General features: G+C 36.7%; 3 protein-coding genes across 3 annotated transcripts in view; 1 reads left to right on the top strand and 2 right to left on the bottom strand.

The window, feature by feature from the left end:
- The window catches only part of LOC144444441 (clathrin light chain A-like), a 6,185-nt gene extending 2,289 nt beyond the window's left edge, over positions 1-3,896 (bottom strand). The window contains exons 1-4 of the mRNA XM_078133852.1: positions 3,696-3,896; positions 2,248-2,315; positions 1,253-1,376; positions 509-620 (exon numbers count right to left, since the gene is read on the bottom strand). Coding sequence (XP_077989978.1) covers positions 509-620; positions 1,253-1,376; positions 2,248-2,315; positions 3,696-3,861 — 470 coding nt within the window. The 5' untranslated portion in view covers positions 3,862-3,896. The remainder of the gene's footprint in view (positions 1-508; positions 621-1,252; positions 1,377-2,247; positions 2,316-3,695) is intronic.
- A 12,969-nt stretch (positions 3,897-16,865) lies between these two features.
- LOC144444990 (mixed lineage kinase domain-like protein) lies at positions 16,866-20,533 on the bottom strand. The gene is made up of 6 exons (XM_078134539.1): positions 20,077-20,533; positions 18,825-18,984; positions 18,259-18,365; positions 17,859-18,079; positions 17,333-17,475; positions 16,866-16,950 (listed from the first exon to the last, which is right to left on the bottom strand). The coding sequence occupies exons 1-6, from the start codon at positions 20,531-20,533 to the stop codon at positions 16,866-16,868; spliced, it is 1,173 nt and encodes a 390-aa protein (XP_077990665.1).
- Positions 20,534-25,309: 4,776 nt separating this feature from the next.
- On the top strand, positions 25,310-26,272 carry LOC144444649 (histone H1.0-A-like). The gene has a single exon (XM_078134144.1). It carries the CDS (start codon positions 25,350-25,352, stop codon positions 25,881-25,883), a length of 534 nt encoding a protein of 177 aa, XP_077990270.1. The 5' UTR covers positions 25,310-25,349; the 3' UTR covers positions 25,884-26,272.
- The last annotated feature ends 187 nt before the right edge of the window (positions 26,273-26,459 follow it).

The raw sequence follows: 26,459 nt of genomic DNA on the forward strand, positions 1-26,459 counted from the left end.
GTAACGGGGCAGGAGCCACTTGTCTTCCTGGCTAAGATGGGCACTGCACCTCTATACATTCTCTTTTGTCCCTCAACAGGCAAACATGGGCATTAGGGTATCTTGTAATGTGTGTTCTTCCTGGACAAGGTAACACAGGCAGGGAATCCCCTATGTACATTTGTAATTTCTCTTTCTCCTTGAACAATTACTGGAGTTTTAAAAGGCAAACACAATAGCTAGAGTTGTTTACACATACAAATACCTCGTTTGAAGGAAACGGTCCTGATTTTAGATAACTACAAGAGATACTTGAAACTCTCCAAGCTTAGAACTGTCCTGATTTAGAACATTTATGGAAGGTCTTCTGAAAACCATTTGACTCTGGATACCTACACATATAGAGGCAGTCTCCCAATCTTATATTCTGCACGTCAGCATGTCTGACTAAATATCATTTATTGTCCTACGCAAAGGAAAAGTTAGGACTTCTGGTTGTATCACCTAACAGGTCTATTATCATACTAACCTATTTGATGCTGCAGTTTTCTGTAACTGATCATCACGATTTCTGTACCAATCTTCTAATTCTTTCCGTGCAACGTCTCTCCAGTCATCTCGTTTCTTTTCAGCTTCGGAATCTGTACAGTAATCAACACAAACAACAAGAAGTTAGGATGGGAAAAGAAAATAAATCATCGCTGTCAGTTTGTACAACCTTGCAGCATCTCAACGTATGTAACGTTGCAATTTACTGAACAGACAAAGAAAGTTTGAAGGTTAGGGATTCAGTCCTAAGTTTTTGCAGTACTATTATATTTAAAAGGGATTGCCACTCCAGGAAATAGAGAGAATTTCATAAACGATGGTTCTGGAGAATTATTTCATGATTTTACATCAATTACAATTACTTGCAATTTCAGAGAAACATCAAGCTGATCTTGTGCCTTTATAGGGTATCTTTGCTAAGGGCTGTTGCATCATGGGAGTCAGCAGAAATAATGTATGCAATGGTTGAACACTGAATATTCATGAAGGCTGTTCACACTGAAGTGTATAGCATTTTTGTCTTCATGAATATAAATATCAACCTTTGAATGTTTTGATACAAAAAAAATTTGTCTTGCATTGCAATAAATTACTAAATTAAATCAGATGCACCTTGCTTATTACCACAAAATGGCCAAACTAATTATTCCTTATCCCTCTGCAGGTCAAGTTCATTTTAAAAGCTAATGGCTGTGGCAGAGACATGAATTGCATCATCACTAACCTTTCTTTTCTAACATTTCTTTTTGCTCTTCTCTCCATCTTATGATTTTCTCTGGTTCTTGCCTCTGAGTATCAATTTGTGATATTGCAGAGTATTGATCTGTTGGTCCATTGGCCTGAGGAACCTACAACAATTAGTCAAGAATGCTGAATAATGGACTGACAGTAGAAAAGATACATATTTGTATCAAGTTAAGGAGTTAGAGTTAGGTATCATTGTGAATGCGGCTGGACCTCCTAACTTAACATAAACAAGATTTATAATAATGCCACCCACAAATTGTCTCTTGCCCATTGAGTTATCCTTACAAGGACAGATGAGAAACACTCGGACATATTTAGAGAACTTACAATGTTTTCACAAACATTTTGGAGATGGGGATGACACAATCATTCTGCTTAGGTTAAGTTTGTTCAAACTAAGATATTCCAAGGATAGTTTATATTATGACATTCTGTGATAGTAAAAGGTCATAAAGCCACATTGAAAGTTATAACTCTCCTTTGAAAAAGTTATCAATAACTTCAACACATCTTAAACATTGAGTAATCTTTTTTTTAAAGTAGATAGTTAGGCCTAACAAAAAAAAATTGTGTGGTTCTGATTACGCTCAATTTTAGAATAGGTGGGGTAGGTAGATTTTTTATTTCATTTTTTGTATTTTTTTTTTCATATGTGAATGTCTAATTCAGGTAGTTATGTTTTCCATTGTCTTCCATATGGTCCTTGTGTTATTGGTTTCTTCTTATCAGATGGATAACCATTACAGATTGGAAGAACAGTTTTATATTGTCTTTAGAAGTTGATGTCAGTTTCTGCATTTCTTGCGAGACTTCAAAATATTTGCAATTTTATTATTTTTCTTGAATACATTAAAAAAGTTTAGGGTCAGCATGAAAAACTAGGTGGGGTTGGGTAACTGGAACCAAACAAATTTTTTTTAGGCCTTATTATTTATATGGCCATTGCATAACTAAAACATTCATTTAACTTACTTCAATTTCTTCACCTCCTCCCAAGAAATCCAAATCATCCTGACTCTGTGCTGGTTCTGTGTTCAAACCTAAATCAAATTAATATTATTTCAAAATAAGATTAATGATAATGTTATTAATTCAACTAGGGTGAATTAAAATTACAGCGCTTGATGAGTAAAAACACAAAGCAGAATATAGTACTTAAAACTTGATTACAATTATTGATAAATATGTTCAAATGAAGGCAATGATATGAAGTAATATAATCTAAAATATTGCAAAATATGCCAGTCAAAATAACTTTGGCTACTGTGAGGAAAAGATACAGATGAAAAACAGAACAATTCAATAAAATAGTTGTATTTGTCTGCCAGGGGACAGAATATTGTAAACCTACATTTTTTGGCTACTAGAAAATTTTGCATTTTGGGGGGAGGGAGTCTTCAGCTATTTCTCAAAGACTAATTTTTACTAATTACCACACTGGCATACATTGTATTCATGTGTAAGAAGGCATTTTAGACATATTTTTTCATTTTTGTTGGCCAGTGAAACAAGCGAAAAGAAGTCCTTAGCAAATATTTCCAGGTTTACAACTTATATACTGCCCTGGGTGTAATCCAAATTTGTAGTCATATTTAGTACAATGTAGTTAATACACACATTGATGCTGTTATAAGGATAAATAAGACAAAGGCATACAGCCATGTGATTATTAGCTTACAGGTCTTACTTCTGCTATTATAATGCACAGCAAATACAAATCTCCTGGCTCTGGTGTTTATCTCATCTATGGAATTTCAAAATAATGGATTTCTTTGCCACTGTTCATTTTAATAAATGGTATTGGCAATGTTCATCGGCTGAATATTCAATCATAAAATATTCTTATTCAGGAAAAATATAATTAGAACTGTACAGTCGTGGGGAAGTAATTAATTGAACATATATATGTCCAGTAACAATATAAACCGTAAACGATTTTTCGAATCGATTTTAACACCGAAACCAGATGAGGAATATTCAAATAATGCAGTCCATGTAGAATTTACCTATCCATACATCCACACTTATAAACACACGTATGGTTTTTACTGTTTATAACGACAAACATTAGAGGAAAACACTGGAAAATTTGATTTTCTTCTTACGCAGTTTCCGACTGAAGAACCCTTCCTTTGGGGCCCATTGATCGGGGCATGAACTGGAGGCGTATTTCTATCGATAGTATTACTAGACTATTGTACTAATATTAATATCTGATGAATTTCTGTTCTACAATATTTTACTTCGGTGATAATGATATCCTTAGGTGAGAGCACTGTCAATACTTTACCCGTAAAAGGTGAAAAGTCTGTTGTGAAAGTGTAATATAGATATTTCTTGGACATTTTTTTTGGTAATCATATGACCGGTGCCACGCCAACAACATGAGTTGACACAAGACCGGAAACGCCCGATTTTACCTTCTGCTGGTTGTTCCACTGGTTCCGACGAATCGGCACCAAATGTATCGTCATCTTCTATTCCGGCTAACTGGTCTTGCTCTCTTGCTAGAAAGGCTGCTGCTGGGTCTTCTTCCACACCAGAATCGACATTTTGAGGCTGGTTATCGTCTAGTAGGTCCGCCATTTTGTCACCAGAATTTATAGAATAGGGGTGGGCTCGGCAATTTTCGGAAATATTACGAAAGAATACGAGCAACTATATACAAAATGTCGTTGGGGGCGCTGTCGAAAACGGCCTGACCCGTACCCACGCAAAAAAACACCACGACGTGAGGGTCGTGCACACAGACAAAAATATCATGACAATAAACATTATTAAGACGAACTCTGAAACAAACTAAAAATTGTCATAAGTGGATGTTGGTGAACATTTTATTTTCACGACAGTTTTTAGATTTTAGTGAAATTAGTCACTGTACACAAAAAATATTCATACACGTCGGGTCAAAGTATCTTGGCTATCATAACAACAATTACGTAATACTGACTTTTAGAATTTCAGACCATTCATTTATGGTAAATCTATATTATTGAGTGCAAAAAGAACGTCTGAATGGGCAAAATAAATAAAACACAACACGAACTAACAAACAGATACACAAACTAATCGAATTGAAGGGTTTGGTCCAGTGACGTCATAATTTGTTTCGTGTCATAAATTATGTTTTACCGAAAAACACATTGTCCTTGATATTGATGGTGTATTTCCAAAGTATTTCTGAATAGAAAATATCAATATGTATAACAACAAGAAACTATACTGTTCTCAAATCATAAAAGGCAATTTATTTCCAAGGATAACATACGGGACGAGTCCCATTTACCGTCAGGCTCAAAAATATATACAAAAATATACAACAACACCAAAACGTGGGGCGATGATACATTCTCACAAGCCAGAGCACCTATTTCTGCTAAAGCAACGAAATAAGTATCTCTTGGCGGGTACGTTTCGGAAGGTGCCGTAAAGAGGCACGATGTGGTTTACGACGTTGTAAATATAAGGCCTTGGATAATACATTTGACAAGACCAAACCAGACTAAGATTTAAAACACATTTAAACAGCATCAATTTTAAAACATTGCGTGTTCCTGATTAAAGGCGAGTATTTTTCAATATTTCAAGTGTACGACTGGGCCTAGGCGCCTCTCTCTAAAAAGATTGGTTCTGTAAAATTCTAGTTGGAGCATTGAAATCCAATTCAAGCTATATACAGAACTGTAAAATATAGGTGCTATAATTGTACATATACCATAAGCACGTTTGTATAAAACCTCAACTCCGGCATGGTATACGTACAATGTTGATAATACCAAAATAAACAACAAAACAGTCCTCTGTCTCTGTTTTTTACATGATTGAAAACTGACTACATAAATATACTTTACAAGCCTTTTAGTACCCGCTCAAGTTGTGAAATGTTAGCTTGCAATTGTCGCCAAGGTTCCATTAAAACACAGCTATATTCAAGACGACAACAAACATGTGTGTATGTATGTATGTATGTATGTATGTATGTATGTATGTATGTATGTATGTATGTATGTATGTGCATGTACGTACGTATGTTACTGAAGTCTCAACTGTTTGATTAATAAAGCTTAACACTCTAAAGGCTTTACTAGTGATTGCTCGAATGATTTGTAAAATTTAAGTCAGACGAAATGATATCCCCATTATCTTTCACTTTACATGTTTTACCCAAAGATGTATCAGCCATTCTATATTGCCGGTGTAACGTTACTCTCTTATTTGTAAATGAAATTACTGAGAACACTTATTTACATTTGAAGTAAATCTCAAGACACGATGTTACACACGACTTGCACGTGATCAACATTTTCTTGTAATAATTAAAAATACAATAAGAAACAGTTGAAATAGTTTTTATCATCAATTTTATAAATAAACATGATCGACATTTGATATGTTGAATTAATAATTTTTGCAATTGTAATGGATTTCATCAAACTATTATTTAAAAATGGTCAATTTCTTTTTGACCAATTCCGTAACCCTCAGTCAATATTTAATACTTTTTCGATGCGAACTTTGACATCATTGCTGACGTCATCAATGGCGGTCAGCAAGTCAGCCAATGAAGCACGTTCATTGGCTGACGCTTTCTGTTCGATCCATGCCTTTAAGAGTTGCTGAGCAGGGGAGCTATCTCCGATCACGCTTTCATCTTCGTTATCACTAGCATTATTATCTTCTGGTTCTCCTGGTTCTTCTTCCGCCAGTTGAAGTTTTTCCATGACGTCATTCAATATTCCCGTTTCGTTTATAATAGCAGCAACAGGAGAAATCTCATTTTCTGTTAATACAGTCAAACGCTCCACAATTTCAGCTGCATCGGTTGCTTGCACTTGAATACAAATTTGCAGCAAATACTCTCTGATTTCCAGAGTGGATTTCGCTTCTCTGAACTCTTCCGTGATGATAAAGCTCAAAATGGTACTGGTCGGACTTTGGTGAAGTCGTCTTTCTACCCACGGTATTACGTTTAGTAACTGCAAGTCGTGTGCTAGTGCTAAGCCTCTCCAATCTGGTGGAATAGCACTACGGCGACTATCATTTTTTACGTCCAGGATTTGACACAGTTTCTTAAATTCTGTCTCAGGAATCACGTGACGGTATTCGCGTCTGAATTTGATATCAGTATGTATTTCCGAGCCCGCCTGGCCATTACCTCCTGTTTCCCGGTCCCGAGTCTGCCAGTAAAAAAACACAAAAATATGTAATGCGAGGTGTGCATCATAAATGTAAAACGGCGTGGCTGTCCAAAACAATCACATTTCTAACAATTAGACCATCTTTTTTCTTCTTCTATGTTGTATTTTCTGGCAATTTATGAGTTTTAATTATATTTAGTCGAAAATCACCAATTTATTTATCAAGTACAACTACATCATTCTTCTAATTCCATTCTACTACTTTCAAGTCTGATCTGTCGTCAGAAAAAATGCAAATACTATGATGACGTCACACACCTGATTACTATTCTTTTCTTGATGTTTCAACAACAATGGCGTTGCTGGTACAGGTGTTTTGTCTTGGTTCACAACCAGGTAGGCTCGACTGTCTTCATCATCAGAATCGCTTGATAAATTATCCAATCGAAATATTTGATAATACCCCGAGGTGTCGGGCATCGGCCAAACTTTGGATAGGGCAAATTTCTGGAAGAAAAACGAAAATAGTGAAGGCGTTAAATATGCATACATTGGGTTTATATGTGTGTGGGGGTAGGGGTGGGTGTAATGTTAGTTATATATTAGAAAAGGGCCTGTTGTATAAACCACCCCCGCGGATGGTATACCCCAAGGTTTTCACCAACTGACTTCATATACGCATGTGCGTCAGTGATCATGAGTGAATACATATGAGTCAACTGGTCAAACATCGACAATACCATCAGATACCATAGCAACACATCCATATCTATGCCATGGCAAGATTGCAGACGATTTTACACGTAATGCCACCTATGCCATGTAGCAATTGTACTAACATTACGCTAGAATAGTTTAATCAAAGTGTAGGCCCTAATACTGTGCATACAAATGTGAATCGTTCTATGTATTTTCACTTTCAAAAGTCTTTTGTACTTATAGAATAACATTTTGTCACTTAGCCAATATTGTGGTAACGAAACAGTGATGTGTAAACTCAATGACTCCCCCTCATTGATACTGTATTAATCACAGTTAGATTAATTTCGTCAAGTACGTTAAGGTCGTAAACTGTCGGCAAAGGTGCATTGTAACTAATAGGTGAATAATAGAAGACTGTGTGGAATAAAACAGGGACAATAAAACACAGTGTCCTAGAATCCGCACTGGGTCGATTCTGTTGTGCAGGAACTATTCACAACGTTGTCAATACAAACAACAATATCTTCAATGTAACTGTCTAAAATGAAAGGTTTATCGTTGTAGACACTCTTGTTACGCACTCGACTAATAGCGAGTGTACACTGGTGATTGCTTTTTGTTTTCTTATATACTGCCAAATCGTATACTGTGCTGATCGTCTATACACGAATCTATTTTCTTCACTATAATATTGCCAAAATGTGAAATTATCGATTTCTAAGAATTCGCCAACAAATAAATATCTTGTATTGAAGTAAAACAAACGAAATATCCATCGTCGAGTAAAAATGTTTCAAAGTTAAAAAAAAATCACATTTGGTTCAAGGAAAGTAAAACAAAGTATATGGTTGAGTCTAGTAAATAGTCTATGGGTGGCAGCATTAAACGGGTATCTGTTCTCCGTATGATAAAGAATACTTACCCTGTTTCTGCTGTCATCACCGACATCCCAGTTTGATGAAGTACCCGTGATAGCAGCAGTCACATCACTACCCCCAGAGTGTAGTAGAATCGACCCTGCGTGTGCCACTGCTCCTCCAAACTGCTGCCGTTCAAGGAAGTTTATCATCTATGATGATGGAAAAAAGATAGAATTATGTGAAAACAAAACCTGCCTGTGTAACTTGAACAGGTCCCATCGAAAGGGAACAGATAAAAGAGCAAGATTTTGCTATTCCAACAGTTCGAGGAAAGGGTCTAATAAAGAACGCTGTATTTATCATGAGCCTTTGATACAGTGTGAGTATTACCACATACCTGGAGGGAAATGGTTAATCACAGGATGAGTGAACATTTGAGTTATACCCACCTTGGTATTTGACGGTGTATTGTTCCAAATATGCACACGAAATTCAGAGGCGTCAGAATCGATGTTCCTTTGTTTCGGAGAATAGAAAGTACCAACACAAACGGACTTCACTGGTTTCCCCCCAGACAAGGTAGGCTCAGCGACCACTTTATACCGAGCAGCTTTGTCGATGAGCACCACTACGTCATGGTCTCTTGCCAGCATATGTATATTGTCATTACGTGGTAGTTGCCATTTGTTGTCCTCTTCGGCATTGTCTTCCTTCACAGCCACACTAAACTTCCATTTCATTTGTTCCGTCAAGCAGTGTGGAATGGTCAATATGGCGGGAACGTCGAAGTGTACTCCAGGTGGTCCAACTCTAATGACGGGTGAAACATCAATTTGAGATTGTGCTTGCATTGTCGCACTTTCAGATGTTGTATCCAAGGCAACGAAAACCTCCTGTTTGTCTTTAAAATCTTCCTGTATCGGCACAAAGAGGGAGACACCACTGTCGTCGATACTCAGAAAACCTCCATGTTGATTCATTTGGGACATGGCTGACATCTCGTTCCTGTACACGTTGGTGTCTGATTCTGGATCCATAGCATTGCGAGCCTCAGTGAGATTTTTATTAACTGCTTCATCTATAAGTTCTGAAATTTAAATAACAACACGAGGTGTGTCATAAAAATTACAATATTGGACATAATTTTAATCAATCAAGTTCTCTTCAATACGTTTCAAAGGGACATCAGTTCTCATATAATTATACATTGTTTTCGTCAAGTTGGTCGTCTTAGTTACACTAGCCTCCGTAGAAGTAGAAGGCTGGATGGCCGACCTGGCAAGCGAGAGAACCAGATCAACCACCTAAACTGCTACGGAAGATATATTTATGCCTAGGAAAGCCTTAATTTGTCAGTTCTGTGTTGTCTTGATAGAAATGCAAAAATACACCCCATTAGCAATTGATCGCTCTACATGCGTAAAACAATAAGAATCCCGTGAATGTTTATAGCTAGTGCAAGGAACATAAAAATGAAATTAAATAGCAAAAATGTATATGACGGTGGTGAAATTGAATTACAAAGCAATAGAGTTTCCCACTTCATTGTTGTGTGTTGTTGATAGTCATGTATTGCATGACCCAAATACCTTAGGATATGGCAACGTAGAAATGCATAGCTAGAGATCTGATGTGTCAAATATACCATGAATCATCGAACTCAAAGCAAACATTAAAATAGGAACACAATAATTTGACACATGTCAAATGATCACACTTTGGGAACTCATAGTCACGTAGCCTAGAAACTAGTCATGGTTGCTATCTGGATCTCAAGCTGCTCGTTTGGATGCTTGAGAAATGAAGACAGTTCTCTTGCAATTGGTTGGGCTAATAGTCATGCTGACGTGGGGAGGGCAGTATAGGGTAAGGATTTTACTCACCTCCTTTCATCAGTTTAGGAAAGAATGCGGACAGGGACCAAACTTTAGAGATTCGATCTAGTATCCTGTTCCCACTGTCTATGGAAAACGACACAGCGCTTAGAATCCCACCGCATTTGCCTTTGCCTGTAGATACAGCTTCTTGTATCTGTCGATGGACAATCACGGCCCGTCTGTTCCGTTTACTGTATTTTATCATCTTTGTCCACTGATCAAATTCTTTCATAATCTTCACATATTCAGGGTATTTGACCAGATCAACATTGAGTCTCAACAGTTCTCTTTTCAAGTCTTCTCTGATCTCATACACGTCATTGTAGATTTTTTCGAATTTCTTCAACGCCGATGTTCTTTTGTCTTTCATTTTCTTCAACTTCTCTCGACACCTTGTCACCTCCCATAACGCCTCCACGTTCTTACCAAGAATCACTTTTCTTTGTGATTGTATCGCTGTCCTCATGCCGGATAGAAAATCGTCTACATCCTCAGCCAGGAAGTCTTCCCAACTTTCTTCCACATCTTTTAGCTTAGATTGCTTTTGTTGAACTTGTTTGAGAATCGTCTGCCGATTTCTCGCATATGCTCTCACATTTTGCAACGCTTGTAAATTTTCTTTCTTTTTGCGCCATGGCAAACGTCGCGTAACCTTGAATGGCAGAGCAACTGCGAGGGGATCTACACCACTTTGTTTTGCGATTCCATGATTTCGTACTTCGACACCTTCACTTCGTGGATGGATTTCGGGGAAAAGATCAGGAATATCCAGCTGTTCCTCGGTAAGGAAAAATCTCCTTATACCAGCGGCTTGTGGTGCCCGGCGAGAAGTTTTGAGTTTCGGGTCGTCAATTTTTGACAACACTATCTGTAGCTTCTCTCCCATTCGGATGTAGTCTTCATCAGAAAGTCGATCCATTGCTTGCACCTCGTCTGGTGGCGTCTCAGTCTGCCATCGACTAGGAATCACGTGCACCGTGGGTTCAAAGTTAGCCGAGGCCATCCCCGCTATACTATGCGTTATAAAAGTCCACCTTTGCCAGAGAAGTGTCTGTTGCCACAACAGGATTAAATTGCTTGACTCTGTAGCAGATGATCAGGCGTAGGGATGATGGACTTTCCTGAAATGAAAATCAGTCAGAATAGCATAGACTTAATCATTTTATCAACTAGACAAAATGACTCGGTTGTTACAACATACACTTCTTACTTGTCCCAGAATACCAAACGGCAAACATGCTGATCTCTATCTACTATATGAATACCGTTAATACCCTAAATCCAACCTCAAACAGTCATCTGCGAATACGAGCTCTACCAAGTTACCTTTGTAAACAACTGACAAAAATACAGGCAGTCAAATAAAATATCTACCTACCCCACCTATTCTTAAATTAAGGGTAACTGGAACCAGACAATATTTTTTGTTAGGCCTTAGGAGGGTCATCATATTGTCGACTCTCCTGACATGTACAACTTCAAAAGGTGTTTTCAACATTATTTTCAGGTTATCTACTTGATAGCTATGAATTGTTGACTCGGTCCATATGTGTAGGGTCTATGGTACACATTATTTAGGGTTGGGCTATATCACGGCAACACTTTAATACTGTTTGTCACTATGCTGTGTACTGTAATTGGTATTCTACAGTAGGTGACGTTGAGAAGTTTTACGTGACTAAAAGGGTTTATAGTAGCACAACAGAGTCACTGAAAGGACATGTACAATTCAGAGCTAGCTGCTGGGCGTTTTCAGTATTATTTTGTTGAATTTGTATATTAAAACTTAATAGGCTTTTCCAAAATTTGCCATGGTGACGCTCTACTTCCTGTCTACGTGTACCCTGGGGTATACATGGTATAGGTTACTTAAAGCACTGCTTCTTTCCTCGATGTCTGAACAATACGAAAAACATCCCTGATTTACACTTCTATAGAATATCAAGGGATGAGGTGATGATACCCCCAATTTCAGTGAGGGCGCTGTTTTCTCAATTTCCTGTTTGCAGTCTGCAATGGCCTATTAGGCAAACTATGATGATTGGATGACATAAATTTGAGTCACACGCAAAAATTAACTTTGACATCAGACATGGATATCTCTGAGGTCAACTTGACAATTATATTTATGGACAAAACGGGAAAATTCTATGCTGACTTTTTTTTTGCTTCAGCAGAAATGTGTGCTCCAGCTTGCGAGAATTTATTTTATTTGTTATTATTGTTTGGATCAGGCTCAAGGCCCATAATGAATTCAAGGCATGTTTTATTATTTAAGTCTTGAGAAAATAAATTCTCAAATCACAATGCGTTACTTATAATTTTTTATCTTTTTACTTGATAACTATAATAACAGAAGTATGAAAATTCTAAATCTTGACTTGCTTTAAAATTTAATAAACATATCTTAAGATATTCGACACACCTAATAAATATAATGTACTATTTCCTAGTGGCTTCTATTATCATACATAAAATCAAGATATGTGGAAAACAAAAACGAAAACACATATCAATAATTAGGCCAACCTTGCTCTTCGATACCGAAGAGGAAAATGTCAATTTATCTTGATTGCCTCTTCAAGAAAATTATACGGCAATATAAAGTGGCCGTATGGATGAGGTTCTGGTATTTATTTTAGATTTTTAATTTTTAAAACAATTTTATCATGGCCTCCTCGAAAAATTAATGTCAAACAATGTCAAGTCCTTGTTTGTAACTCAATAACTTGCAAAAATATTAATAAATGTACAACATGTTTGTTATTGTACATGTAATCAACTTTTTACAAATGGTTTTTATTTTTTTTTTGCAATGTATTGAGTTACAAACACAGACTTGGTCAATGTTGTTCACATTGAATTTGCAAGTAGGAAGCATTATAAAATTGTTTATGGCACATTTGGTAGTAGTTCATATTGGAATTCTCTGACAACAAGTATTGTTTGTCACTGTGTGAACTGATTTACAAGCCTATATGAGAACACTAATAAATAAGTTATTTATCATCGCAGTCGCTAACAATAACCCACAAAGTGACCCCCTGTGTTCTTTCTGGTAGTTGCCAACCACGATGGTTATGGCGGCAAAGAATTCCCTTTGACAAGTGTACTTGCCTATGGTCTAATTTTATGGTCACCAGCTTATTAAATGACTGCACAGAAGCAGGTTCTGTGTTTGTAACGAGAAGAATAGATGGTGTGTCATATCTAAATACACTTGAATTATCGTGAAAGTGTCGGTAGATTTATAGAATACGCTGAAATGTTTAACTGAATACAACTTATATACGCTAAATTACGTTTATCCCCAGGTGAACTCAGTCATCAAGTGAGCTCAATAACAGGTAAAAGAAAGCACTTGTGGTGAATTAGTTTGAGAATTATTTTTATCGGTCAAGATATGCAACGAAGATTTCGTTCCAGTGTCTTGCAAAATGACAGTGAAAGCTGAAATGTAAAATCGACTGAAATCATAACAACGAAACACAGCCAAGAAATAATGTTCAAAGAGCTTACCTAAGGAGGGATCAATTCGGATCAACCTTTTCCAAACAATACACCGTTATTTCTTTTGTGAAAATATCAGTGTCTTTGACATCTATACCTATGATGGACCCTAGCAATATTGGTTGGTGAGGAGATTGGCGGCAATGACTACGACTGACAGGGGATGTGGTGTCTTGCTGACAATCTTCTACACTTGATAGATTCCAAGGGTAAAGTTGACAATAGTTTCAACGAGATAACGTTTGTTACTGAACAACATGTCGGTGTGTGAATTGTAATTATAATCTCTCGTCGTTCTATACCACTAGCCATTGTTCATACACAATACCGTCACCAAGTATGCTTTATTTGAATAACAAAGTCTCCTATACACAATTGTTTTATTCAATATTGCGAACCTTTTAAGGTCATGACCTCTGTCTTACTGTCACGGAGTGTCAGCCTCAATTCAACGAATCGTTTAAATTTCAATAGTAAAACTGAAGTACATATACAAACATTTTGTTTGTATTGCTGAGAGGATATCGCACTCTTCGATCTACGGTCTATGATCTCTGTAATACTGAGCAGGTGAGCGCCCTCATAAATAAAATATATCATTCGGAACTTGAATTATAATTTTTGGCGACCCCAAGTGTTCAAGTTGTTGATGAATTATCCATCCGCAACGCTGACACAAGCTTTCAATTCGATTTTTTTTTTTCGATTTTATGTTCGTTCATAAATCTGCTTCCAGCCCTCCTCCACTGACACTGGGTTTTCCAAATTGCCAAATCTAATATAATGCATAAAGCAATGTATGCATCTGGTTGAAAATTGAAGTCGTTTTGTTAGCTATAGCGCTTAGGAAACGAGTAGTCTGGCTGATTTTGTCATTCAAAACATTGCGTCAATAGGTGACTGGTGCTAGTTCGAGCTTCATCGTTGCCGTTTGTTTCTGAGTGAGTGGGTAAAGTTCTTGGGCAAGAATCAACCCACGATTGAGCCCCATGCTGTATAATGGGAACCTTAGTAGGACAGAGGCTGTTATGTGAAGGATTTAATTTGATGTGCTTGAAGAGATTACAGTGGATTGTATGCTCCCCAGGGAGTTGAGGAAGTATAACAAACAATGTGACGTTATGGGTCCGTGCTAGGCCTAGGGATATTAATTGTACAATGCACTTTTGAGAACTGTGTGAAAGCGCTATTGGTGTATGCGTATATGAAAACTCGGTGATTTTTATTACATTTTTATTATTCACCGAAAATGTATATACATCGTAATAAGAAACACATAACGAAAACGCCTGACGTTACATAATAAAGATATTATTTATAATCTAAACAGATATGTACATTGGAAGGGGATTCACCTTCTCATATACATTTCATAAATGATGTTGATTTCCATTAAATCAAGACCCAGGTGTACAATTAAGAAATTTGCTTTGTTGAAATTTCAACCGCCTTTATTTCAGCTGAATCTCATAATGTTATTAATAGTCAATGTACATGATTTACATTAACGACCTGGTATCAACAGAATCACATCGCCGTGGGTGTCGATTTGTAGCGATCAGACATCAACAGAACTAGCTGCTGTCAGATACCAACATATCGTGTAATATGTTAAAATTGAACAATATCAAGACTGACTGTTTGTAGTCGAAAGATCTCAGCTTATCAAAAGTATGTTTTGTGTATTGGTTAAATTTTATTACTAACGAGTGATATTGTGTTTCACTAATACCTAAGCTTACAAATTATGTACATGGATACTTTGATGAAATTCAGATTTACACTATTTTTCTCCATACATAAATATAGAAATATTGCAGCACTAAATAATTTCATTTTCGTGATGAGAAAACAATATTATTCCTATTATTTCAAATATTCACCATATTCCACAATTTCACTTTTTCTTCTCCCTTTTTTTTAAATTGATATCGAATACAGTATCATGTCTTCAGGATATTACTGAAGACGGTGAAGGTGTATTCACCAAAATATATAAAAAGACAGAAAAACGTAACTTATCTAAAATTGACATATCATTACATAAAAGTGAATTCAGCTTGACAGCGTGTGGGTATGAATATATAGGATACAAAACATTTTTACATACAGACTTCGCTACATTACAGTTGTGTAATTGTATTCAGGTTTTCCGTTGTCATGGTAATATGTTCAGCCTTCAATATGAAAATGGAAACATCAATTACTGTATTGTTTTATCTTTAATAATGTAGAATTAGATTATTCGAACACTTCTCTTTTCTACGTAATTGTCTAAATTTACGGTCATTCCAATATAGGTAACTCGTTTATGTTCAGTGCCCAGGCTAAGGTGTAATTGTTGTAGATTTATGCCATTTTACGTTCAGAGTCTAATCGGTGATTTGGCTTGTCACACCACGACAAAGGAGAATCTTTTACAGCTGTAGTACCAGTGACACGTGACCAACTTCCCCGTCCTGCAGGATCTATTTCTTATCGTATTCAGAACACGCCACCTGGAGTTTGTTGAATATTTCTGTTAAACAAACAAAAACGCAAAGAAATAACGAAATATATAGATAATGACATGAGAAGAAGTCTACCCAGTGTGAATAGGACATGATTGAGACTTAGACATCTCAAAATACCAAATCATTTAAAAAACATCAGAATTACTTATCAGTATAACCCGGACGACCAATTTCTTACAGGGAGCCTAGGAAGTTGATTACATACAGAGTACGTATATTATGCTCATTTACAGTTGCAGACACAATGAGAATGATATATTTGTATGTTTTTAATGACATGATTACAGATCTTGACTTCATGTTGTGTTCTAAAAATGATTCTCAACCCTCGCCCTCACCTCATCCCTACCACCATCCCCTTTCTCTGACATTACATTTAGCGCGAGCTCTAGTACTTACTCAATATTTGGGCAATAACACTATTCCAATTCATGCCAAAACTCCTCATTAACAACGAATAATACACATGTTTAGATGTTGTAAAATGTAGTTACCTTGACAACGTGGTCTCCTCAATGGCTCATACGATCTACATCTATTTATGATTTCAGTCAACTTCGGTGGACAATCTTCTGGGAGACCTTCCATTCCTTCTCCGCAAACAAAGTGATTTACCTTAACATCGCTCATCCCTACAAATATAAATGAAGGGCGTAAATGTACTAGTAGTACTTAGATTTGATTTATGTCTGCATTAAGTATATACGTTTGTTGAATGTGTAACACGCATATACGTCTGTCCATTCGTCTGTCCATTCATCCATCTGTACGAACGCACTTACAGTTTGATGTATAGACGTATAAACGTATCCACCTACCTACTCAGTACTTTTGCACTCCATGCATGCATACATACATACATACATACATACATACATACATACATACGTACACACACATAACATACATACATACATACATAACATACATATTTCGTTCCTTTCTAAAACAAGCAGGTGTAACATTTTTTGAAGTCATATCTTTCTATTGTTACCATGTTACATTGTAACAGTTCCGACACTTACCTTTAAATGGCTGCTGTGAAGTAGCTATCTCCCACATTACAATACCATATCTGATACATAATAGGAATATTAATGATTTTTTTAAACTTCATGTCACGACAAGGCTTATTCTTTAATAACTTTAATAGTTTGTTATGAACATCATGCAAGATTGTTACAAATACTACCGTCATCAAAATAACCACCACCACCACCACCACCACCACCACCACCACCACCACCACCATCACCACCACCACCACCACCACCACCACCACCACCACCACCACCACCACCACCATCATCATCATCATCATCATCATCATCATCATCATCATCATCATCATCTGAGCCTGGAATCTATATAATCCTTTTCTCCAGCAGAAAAGATTTATACAAAGTTGTGCATGTCTGTCAGTGTTCCAGCCTACTATGTTTTATATAATCACTCACCCGTAAACTTCACTTCTGTCAGTGTACTTGGCATGAATGTCCTTCAGGTGTTCTGGTGCTATATACTTCACTGTACTCTTCTTTGCACTACTTACATGACGAGCTGCCGACGTCTTTGTTAAAGTAAATCCACAATCTGAAACCTATGAACGGATTTAAAAGTAATCTAGGTTTCACAGAATTTGGTACTACAGCAATGGCAAACTTTGCTTTGTAAGACAGTGTCCAGTAATTACAGGGGAGGGAGGGCCAGGGGAAATCAAGCCCAGTCTTTCGCTGAAAATTCACAAAATCAAAATGTTAGTTAGAATAGTGGAATAGTGTAGCATCGATAGTCCTTCGAGTGTACGGGTAGGTTAGACCTTCATGTTCAAGGTCAAATTAACATTTGTACAAACGTTTGAAATTTTGTTTATCGGGTCACCAGTCAGTTGTCTACCCCAATAATCACCAGAAGTAACCATTCACCATCTGGGTTTCCCAAACAAAATAATCAAAGAAAAAAGATTGTTTTTTATTCAATTACCTTAACCTGCATGAATTTGTTAACGAGAAACTTCTCACTTGAGATACATCTATGTAACATGGGCGGTGTATTTTCTGAACAATGTATACGGAAGAGTCCACAAGCTCCATCCCTCGCCATTTCCAATCTATCTTTCCAGCTGAGGTTGAACTGTTCTGGGTGATCTAAAACATATCGCAGACTTCTGTTGGCCATGTATTCCATTACAATGAGAAAGTTATCTGAAACAAAAACAGAAAAACTGATCTGATACATTAAACTCTCTTTTGGAAATTATAATTAGTATAACCAAACTCGTGTGTTTATATGCAAAGCAGCTTCTGTACTGCGTCTGAATGATTGCACAGTATGTTTGATTATTTTGATTAGTTTATTTTTTAGGCTTACAAAGTTACATTACCTGGTTCTGTGCAAATTCCAAACAGTCTGACAACATGCGCCGAATCCAACTTTTTCATGTTCTCTGCCTCGTTTCTCAAATCCCTTAACAATTTATCCTGGCAACCTCTAAAATTAACCATATGACAGAAAATAAGGAATACATCAATACATGGAAACAGTAATGAACAGTCAATTTATAAATCATGAAGGTTCTTTTTGTATCCTTTTAACTTAAAGGGGGACACCATTGAGGTTGCTTTTAACGTATTAGCTGCATGTTTTATGCCTCAGTCTATGCTATCATAAAAATCATGTTCGCCAATTCTGTGCAACCCCTCTGAAATAGATGTACGAAAATAGGCAAATATGACTAAGGTGTCTGCCGGACACCCCGCCCCGTATAGTGGGTTGATAAATTATTGACGTTATAGACTGTTTCTCAAGTCACATGGTAACTTATACTATAATTGTATATAAGTAAATCTTCATATGTTTGTATTCACACTTTACACACCCCTTCTCATAAATATTTATTTATTTATAATTGACAGGTGCTAAATCTGATATTTATATATTTGCTCCTACCGTAAAGGTTTAAATTGTTTGACGGCCACAGGATGTGCCATGTAGATTGCCTCGTATACAACGCCATACTTCCCCTCTCCGATCGGTTTTAGTAGTGTCAGTGCGCTGGTATTTATTTGTTTGAGATCGTCAACTGGTTGTCTCACAATAGTTTGAGAAACTGTATACAATGACAAAAACACACAAAATCCTTTAAAACCTTTATCAAATATTAATATAATACTAGTATCAAATTTATGAATTGTCGCCATTTTAAGATCGCATATATAATTTATTTTATAAGCCGATATCTATTAGGCCAAAACAAAGTGTGTGTTTCCGATAACATGGCCTCTGAAAATAGGGTTTTAGGTCAGGATTTTATTTTATTTTGTTATTCTTTTTAATATAAAACAGCTCATAAACTGACAGAGTTACGATCTTTAAAGATGAAGATGGCGCTCGTGTTCAGTCGTCGAAAGGTTGAAAGCATGTCATATTTTATTTTACTGCACTGTTAGTTGTGAAAATAAGTTTTGTTGAGAACTATACGCAGTGAATAAAATTATTGAACAAAATAAAACACTTCTTAGATGGGGAATAAGAAATTTACTTCTAAGTGTGACAGTCAAAATAACGAACCGCCCCACCCACGGGAAGTCTCAAGAAACCCTCACGAACCGCTCTGACTAGAGCACACAAGGAAATGCAATAAACACTTTTTGAACTTTAGCACGCTTGTATTTTAACCGTCCTGCTTGCAAGTGCAAAATCGTTGCAGTGTCATGAATCTGTAAGTTCCATTTTAGCAGGTAAACGTCTTCCCGTCAGTGTGATTGTAATTGGCGTCTACAATTATGGCTAAACACGCACATTGCTATGATAATGAATCAAATGTAGATTTTATACTAAGTTTAAGAAATGTCCGCATATCGCGGTAGTGACGCTAATTAAATACAAATGTATGTATGTTTAGTTTAGTGTAACTTCTTAGAACAAAAGAGTCAAATAAATTTATGCAGTTTATTTTGGGGCAGACATCCTAGGGACGGGGGTTATCTAGCAACGGAAATGAAGAGTATGTTTCAGTTTACACCATACATCGCCTCGCATGCTGTTTATCTCCCACTACGTATACATCTATATCTGCCGCTTTGCAAATATTACACAAGATAGGCCATGGCTGGTTGTGTGTTTGTGACCCGGGACTGCTGAGAAATCCAGTTATACGAAGAAAAGAGGAATATGCGACAATATATGTAGGACCACATACCTTTCTTGAATTCTTTAAAATCGTTCAATCCATCTACTAAGTCCTCCGCCATTTTGTTTTGCTTATCAAATATTTTGTTGATTTTATCTTTCGCATCTACTTGTAATCCTAAAGTTAGCGAAGATATCAACTGGTCGAATTGAACATTATAGTCGTCAAATGAAGATTTGATTTCTCCCCTATTCCAGAATCGCACAATTGCGTTCATGTCTTTCAACTTATAGACGAACGTCTCAGCTGCTTTTAAACACAGATGAAGTTGTTCTAATGCTTCCCGATAATTTTTGCTGTCTTCTTCCTTCGCGAATTCTCTAGCCCGATTTAATGAATTAACCAGCGTGTTCATTCTCTCAGCAAGTCGCATACTACGTTCCTTGTGGGCCTTCACTTCCTTAATGATGTCATATATGTGACTAGCCAAGCATGCTATACTCGATGCAAGTTCAACTCCCTCCATAATTTTTAAAAAATAATAAATGTAATGTCTTCTTGAGTCAATTTTTAATTAAGTGAAGCAGACATCCTCATCAAGGTAAAATCTGACTAAAATTGTCATTTCAGATCTGGTCAGGCTATCTCCTGGCATAGGTGTTATATTAAAACAAAGAACATTATTAGTATTACACCATCTTGAAGAAAAAAGAAAACGTGATGAAGGATAATTAGGGACACTGCAATTGATAGTGAAAGCAAAACTGACACTTTCGTAGCTTTCGTCCACACTTGTTCAACCGGGATGGGTGTCGTTTTCACCTTTATTTTCACACATATCTGTAGCATTACATTCTTTTGTCATATGATGCCATCCAGTGACATCATGTGCCCAACCCATAACATCAGACTAGCGAACATGAAGTCCTGGTGTGAACGAAAGCTTCAGTTTTGCTTTCGATAAATACCAATTCTGTGTCTCAAAATTATATATGCATTCTATACATAATACGCACACACACACACACACATACACACATACACACGCACACACACAAAAATTACATACATACATACATACATACATACATACATACATACATACATACATACATACATACATACATACATACATACATACATGTACATACACACATATAGCACATACATACATACATACATACATACATACATACATACATACATACATACATACATACATAAATACATACATACATACATACATACATACATACATACATACATAAATACATACATACATACATACATACATGCATACATACATACATACATACATACATACATACATACATACATACATACATACATAATACATACATACATACATACATACATACATACATACATACTCGCACACACACACACACACACACACACACACACACACACACACATGTGACTAACAGCTCTTCCAGCAGGCCTTCGATATTAAACCCATTATTCCAATGTCATCCAACGAATGCAGTGCTATTCGCGAAAATGTCACGTTATTCTAAATAGTAATTGAGGACAACTAAGAATATACTGTGACCCCAAGTCTCCCATCGTAAATTTATCGTCAGTAGAAATAAAATGGCTAATCAAATTTATCTATAAATGCTGCAGTGTAATGAGTTGGCACGTGCACTGCCTCTTTAAGATCGACGTAATTGAATCACCCCCTTCTATATTCAATACTGTCACAGTGGTATTTGATATAATTTAGTGATCAATTTACATTCTACTTATTCAGGTAAAGTTCCACTTTGTTCATATATGTTGATACAAAAATATCAGTTCTAGTTGTAGACAGCCGTCAAGACCTTTGTACCGCCAGTGAATTCGTGGCTGGCTCGATCCCAGCAAAATGTGATTTACATAAACTTTAGCCATTTTTGAACGTTGTAATTGTCCCCCGTAGCTGCGATGGCACGGAGTACTTTGCCAAAAACTGTCCATTGTGTAACATTGCAATGGTGTATAATGTATTGATTCAAATTTAATATGTCGTCATCTTGTCCTATAAATTTAATAAACAATAGGCTTGTACTACAATGGCGATGACCCAATTGCAGGGGTCATATGGCTACGATGTAAAGAAATGTAAATATATCAATTTAAAGGTACTGACTTCTGATGTCGCTATTTTATCAAGCGGTAGGGTTCTGGGCCAAATTTTGGAGACCGAACAGGCATTTGCTGTTGCAATGCGCTACATCAACAGTTACCTTAGTAAGAGATGACCGACGCCATTTATTGTTAATACATAGTCTCCTTTAGGCCTACCCAAAGTGAAAGGCGGAACTAAGTCAAATCAATAACGAAAACAGTTATTTATACGTTTTGATTATTTAGGGCCTACCTTTAAACAGCTTCTAACCAGGTCCCGATTAAACAACAAAGTCGACCACCACTGATTAGCAGATATATTGTCTGGACACGGCAAAAAACAAAACAAGACGCAAATTTAAGGGTAACTGAGGTCATGACCTGACCGGGACACTATGTGTCACGTGCACTTGTTGATATAAAAATTACAGTGGTGGCGCAAACATAACAAATGAATGGCATAGTATTAAAACCTATCGACTAAGGTATTGTTGTATTCGTTCTGCTTTCGATGGGTATTTAATATTTTTTGCTGTAAGTCTCATACAGTGACTTGTATTACATTAGTCTGGTCAGTTCATTAGCTGACGTTTCCTGTCAAGTAGAGATAACATTTTAATGCTATGACACATACATGAACTAAACTTGGTTCATTACTCGATTTGCTTTTATATGAATAAGACTGTTCTGACCGTCCTCAGTAATTATCGTGCAAACAACTGTTCATTATACCCTATACGCCGAGAAGGCATTAATTTTACATCTGGTGTAAACGAAGCAGGTTGTTTTGTTGTATACTAGTAATAATATGTTATATGATTGACGCATTAGGAACTATCTGAGATATCTTCACATTCCTTAGAGTTTAATGATCCAGATTAAGTTATGTCGCTATATCTCATGTATACATTTCATGTGTCTTTCAAATACATACACGTTAGCCATACTTAGAATATATGAGTTCCTCGCCATGAATCGATTGACAATCTTCTTTACATAACGATTACAATATATTAACATCTGCCATGTTGTCACTTTTTTGTATAGTCAGTTTTTTTTTGTATATGTATATGTTTGGTTTACATTTTCTCTGGGTCACCTTTCTACGGGCTTGCGATGCAGGCTAATCCGCTTCATCAGGCTTCGCTACATTATACATAGCCTAGCTACTACATTAGCCACAGCTCAAGCCACGATATACATATGTAAATAATGTCTGTGATCTGAGATGTGCTGTAATAATCAACATCGAGAAACCTTAGCCCTGTCTTTACCAGATAATTAAACATGAAAAGCAACCAAAAGGCTGTTTATACCAAAGGGAAAGCGTACGAAGGAATAGCTTTGGATACTTTCGTGCAGTTGCGTGATAAAGTGCGCCATCAACGACAACTCTTACAATTTATTTGGCAAAACAACTACATGTACCTGTACTGTGCTCTAATCCGAGCAGATACGACTTACATAACAATAATTTACACGATTGAAAAATGTTTGCTTTATGGAAACTAAAAAGGTCCAGATTTGGAAATTAATAATAGGAAAAATCCACAAATGGTACAGTTAATATCAAAATAGTTCTACCTGCTGCTGGATAAAACTAAATATTTTGAATAACAATAAGCTTGCAAGCCTATTCAAAGTTGTCTAAACTCTGAAATTTATTTACAAAAATTAAAAGCAAAAAGCATAGCCCATGAGAAGAAAACGCTAAGTAGTGTCTGGTTTCGGTCAAATAAATGATTTCTATATAAACCCATCCTATTTTTTTATGAACATGTTTTCAGAAAAGCGATAAGCTTATGATCTTCATCATCGTCGTTTACGTATACACAAGCCTATATCTATACGACTATATAGTTTTTTGTTATATGGAAGAAAATTGTGTTTTCTTTCTTTCACAAAATTGTCACATAATCACGTTCTTGCTGTAAAGGTTTTCAATTACCTTACACCCGAAACACTGAGGTGGAAGTATCTTAGGGTAAAATCGACAGGTGACAAGTACATTTTCCCTTCAAAGTTCAATATGGCGAATGGTGCAGTGCGTTGAACGCGCACTTCTTGGTAAACAGGAAAACTCGAAAAACCATAATATTGAGAAGAATTAAAACAAATAATTTAAGTTGCTTTTTGGGAAGAGAATCCTAAATTTTGAAACATGTATACATATTCTCTAGGTGTGAAAGATAACCCGGATTTTAAAAAAAATAGCAAGGTAATTGAAGATCCAGGAGGGGTTTGTTAGGACAGGTCAAACCGACGCTCTTCTAGTCATGAGCTCGATGTATACCAGGCATCGGAAATATTCACTTTTTGAGAGTTTCAGATTACCTAGTTCCTCCAAACTTTGCAGTATAATGTTAATCACATATGTCCTTCAAATAATACCACTTAAAAGTAAATGAAATGACAATACGTGCAAAAAAACAAAGTTTTTCGATGACATACAACGCCTCTGTGCAGTAGCAAAAGGCCGGGTGTCGTCAATAATGAATCTCATTACTGGCCATCGTCATTCTGGAGATTTAGAACATTATAAAACGCTATTAACTCATTTTGCAGTCGTTTTGAAGAGTAGAAAATGTCAAATTAAATCAACCTGAGCTATACTGGTCGAAATTTAGCCATAAGAGAGAAAATTCAGAATTTTTGGCGGGCTGGTGTTGAGATGCAAAATGGCGGCCACGTCTGAATGTGCTTGTGACCTTATTTTGGTCGCTCCGCGAGCTTTATGAAATGACTCTAGAAATTCAAAATAACATGGAATTTAATAAAAGATATTTCAAAGTTTCTGGGAAAAATATGTTTGTATATTTCTACTGCCGTAATTTATTAATACAACATGTTGAAGTTGAAGTAACACTTTCGATGTTACCCAGTATTCGCAAGATAATTGACCGCATTCCAAAAATATTTCGCAGATTTGCTCGATCCATACGTCAAATGAAAGGCCAATTCCTCCTCTTTGAATTCAAGGGGAAAAAGGTCTAGGTAATGAGGCTTGATACTGAATATTCTTCGTGTAAATGTGGTAACTAGCACATAGCTACACTCTGGCTGCCATTTTCCGTGTCGGGCTTTTGAAATTGCTATGGTGCTTCCTCCGACGTTCGCAATGCCTCTATTTATTTGTGTGTCTCGCGCCTTCATTCATTCATATTCATCTGTCTCTAAGCTACTAGAAACGATAAACTACTGAAACTTTCACCATGGCCGATGCAGCAAAGGCAAAGAAACCAAGCAAGCCAAAGGCACCAGCCGCTCATCCCAAATACAGCGAGATGATCACCAAAGCCATCGAATCTCTGAAAGAGCGTAGTGGTTCTTCACGTCAAGCCATCGTGAAATACATCTGTGCCAACTACAAAGTTGGTGATAATGTCAACGTTCACGTGAAATTGGCACTCAAGCGTATGGCAACCAGTGGTGCCCTGAAACAAACCAAGGGCAAGGGTGCAAGTGGCAGCTTCCGTGTAGGAGAGAAGAAGACCGTCGTCAAGAAGGCAAAGAAGCCCAAGGCAAAGAAACCCAAGAAGCCCAAGGCAAAGAAACCAAAGGCAAAGAAACCCAAAGCGGCGAAGAAACCAGCAGCAAAGAAACCAAAGGCAAAGAAAGCAGCTAAACCCAAGGCAGCCAAACCAAAGGCAAAGAAAGCAGCAAAACCCAAGGCAGCCAAGAAACCAGCAGCAAAGAAAGCCGCTCCAAAAAAGAAGGCCGCAGCAAAGAAACCAGCCAAGAAGTAAAATCCAACAGACATTGATACATGAGACGTTTTTCGTGCTTTCTGTTTGAGGCACATATATTATATACATTTGTATATCTATATTTTGTAGCTGTTTTTGACTCGTGAAGATCTCAGGATTCTATTCGGATTGATATTCAATTCGGATTATTTCAACGATGTCAAAGGACTTTATAGTACACCCTTCAATCGTGGAACACTAAATAAGCTTGTAAATAATATTTATATACACTCCATATTTTGTTCGTTTTGCTCAGTTTATATAACGTTACCCAAGAATGTTGACTGGGAAAATGAACAGAAACATATCCAGTCGTTCAACTTGCATATCTGTAATTTATTCCGTCATTTTTGAACAATGACCTTATGTTCAACCATATTTCAAACTTTCAGAGATTAAAATACTTTTTTATATATGAAAATTTTATGTCTTGGATGAGTTTGTGTGCTGTTAGCGTATGTCTTGTAGTTGTGTGATCATGATTTGTATTTGTACGCTACCCCCCCTCCCTTCAACCCTGCATTTATATGATCTACTTTTTTACTGCACCACCATCGAAATTAGAATCACTGACTT

This window comes from Glandiceps talaboti, chromosome 13 (genome assembly GCF_964340395.1).
Source record: "Glandiceps talaboti chromosome 13, keGlaTala1.1, whole genome shotgun sequence".
Classification (NCBI taxonomy): domain Eukaryota; kingdom Metazoa; phylum Hemichordata; class Enteropneusta; family Spengelidae; genus Glandiceps; species Glandiceps talaboti.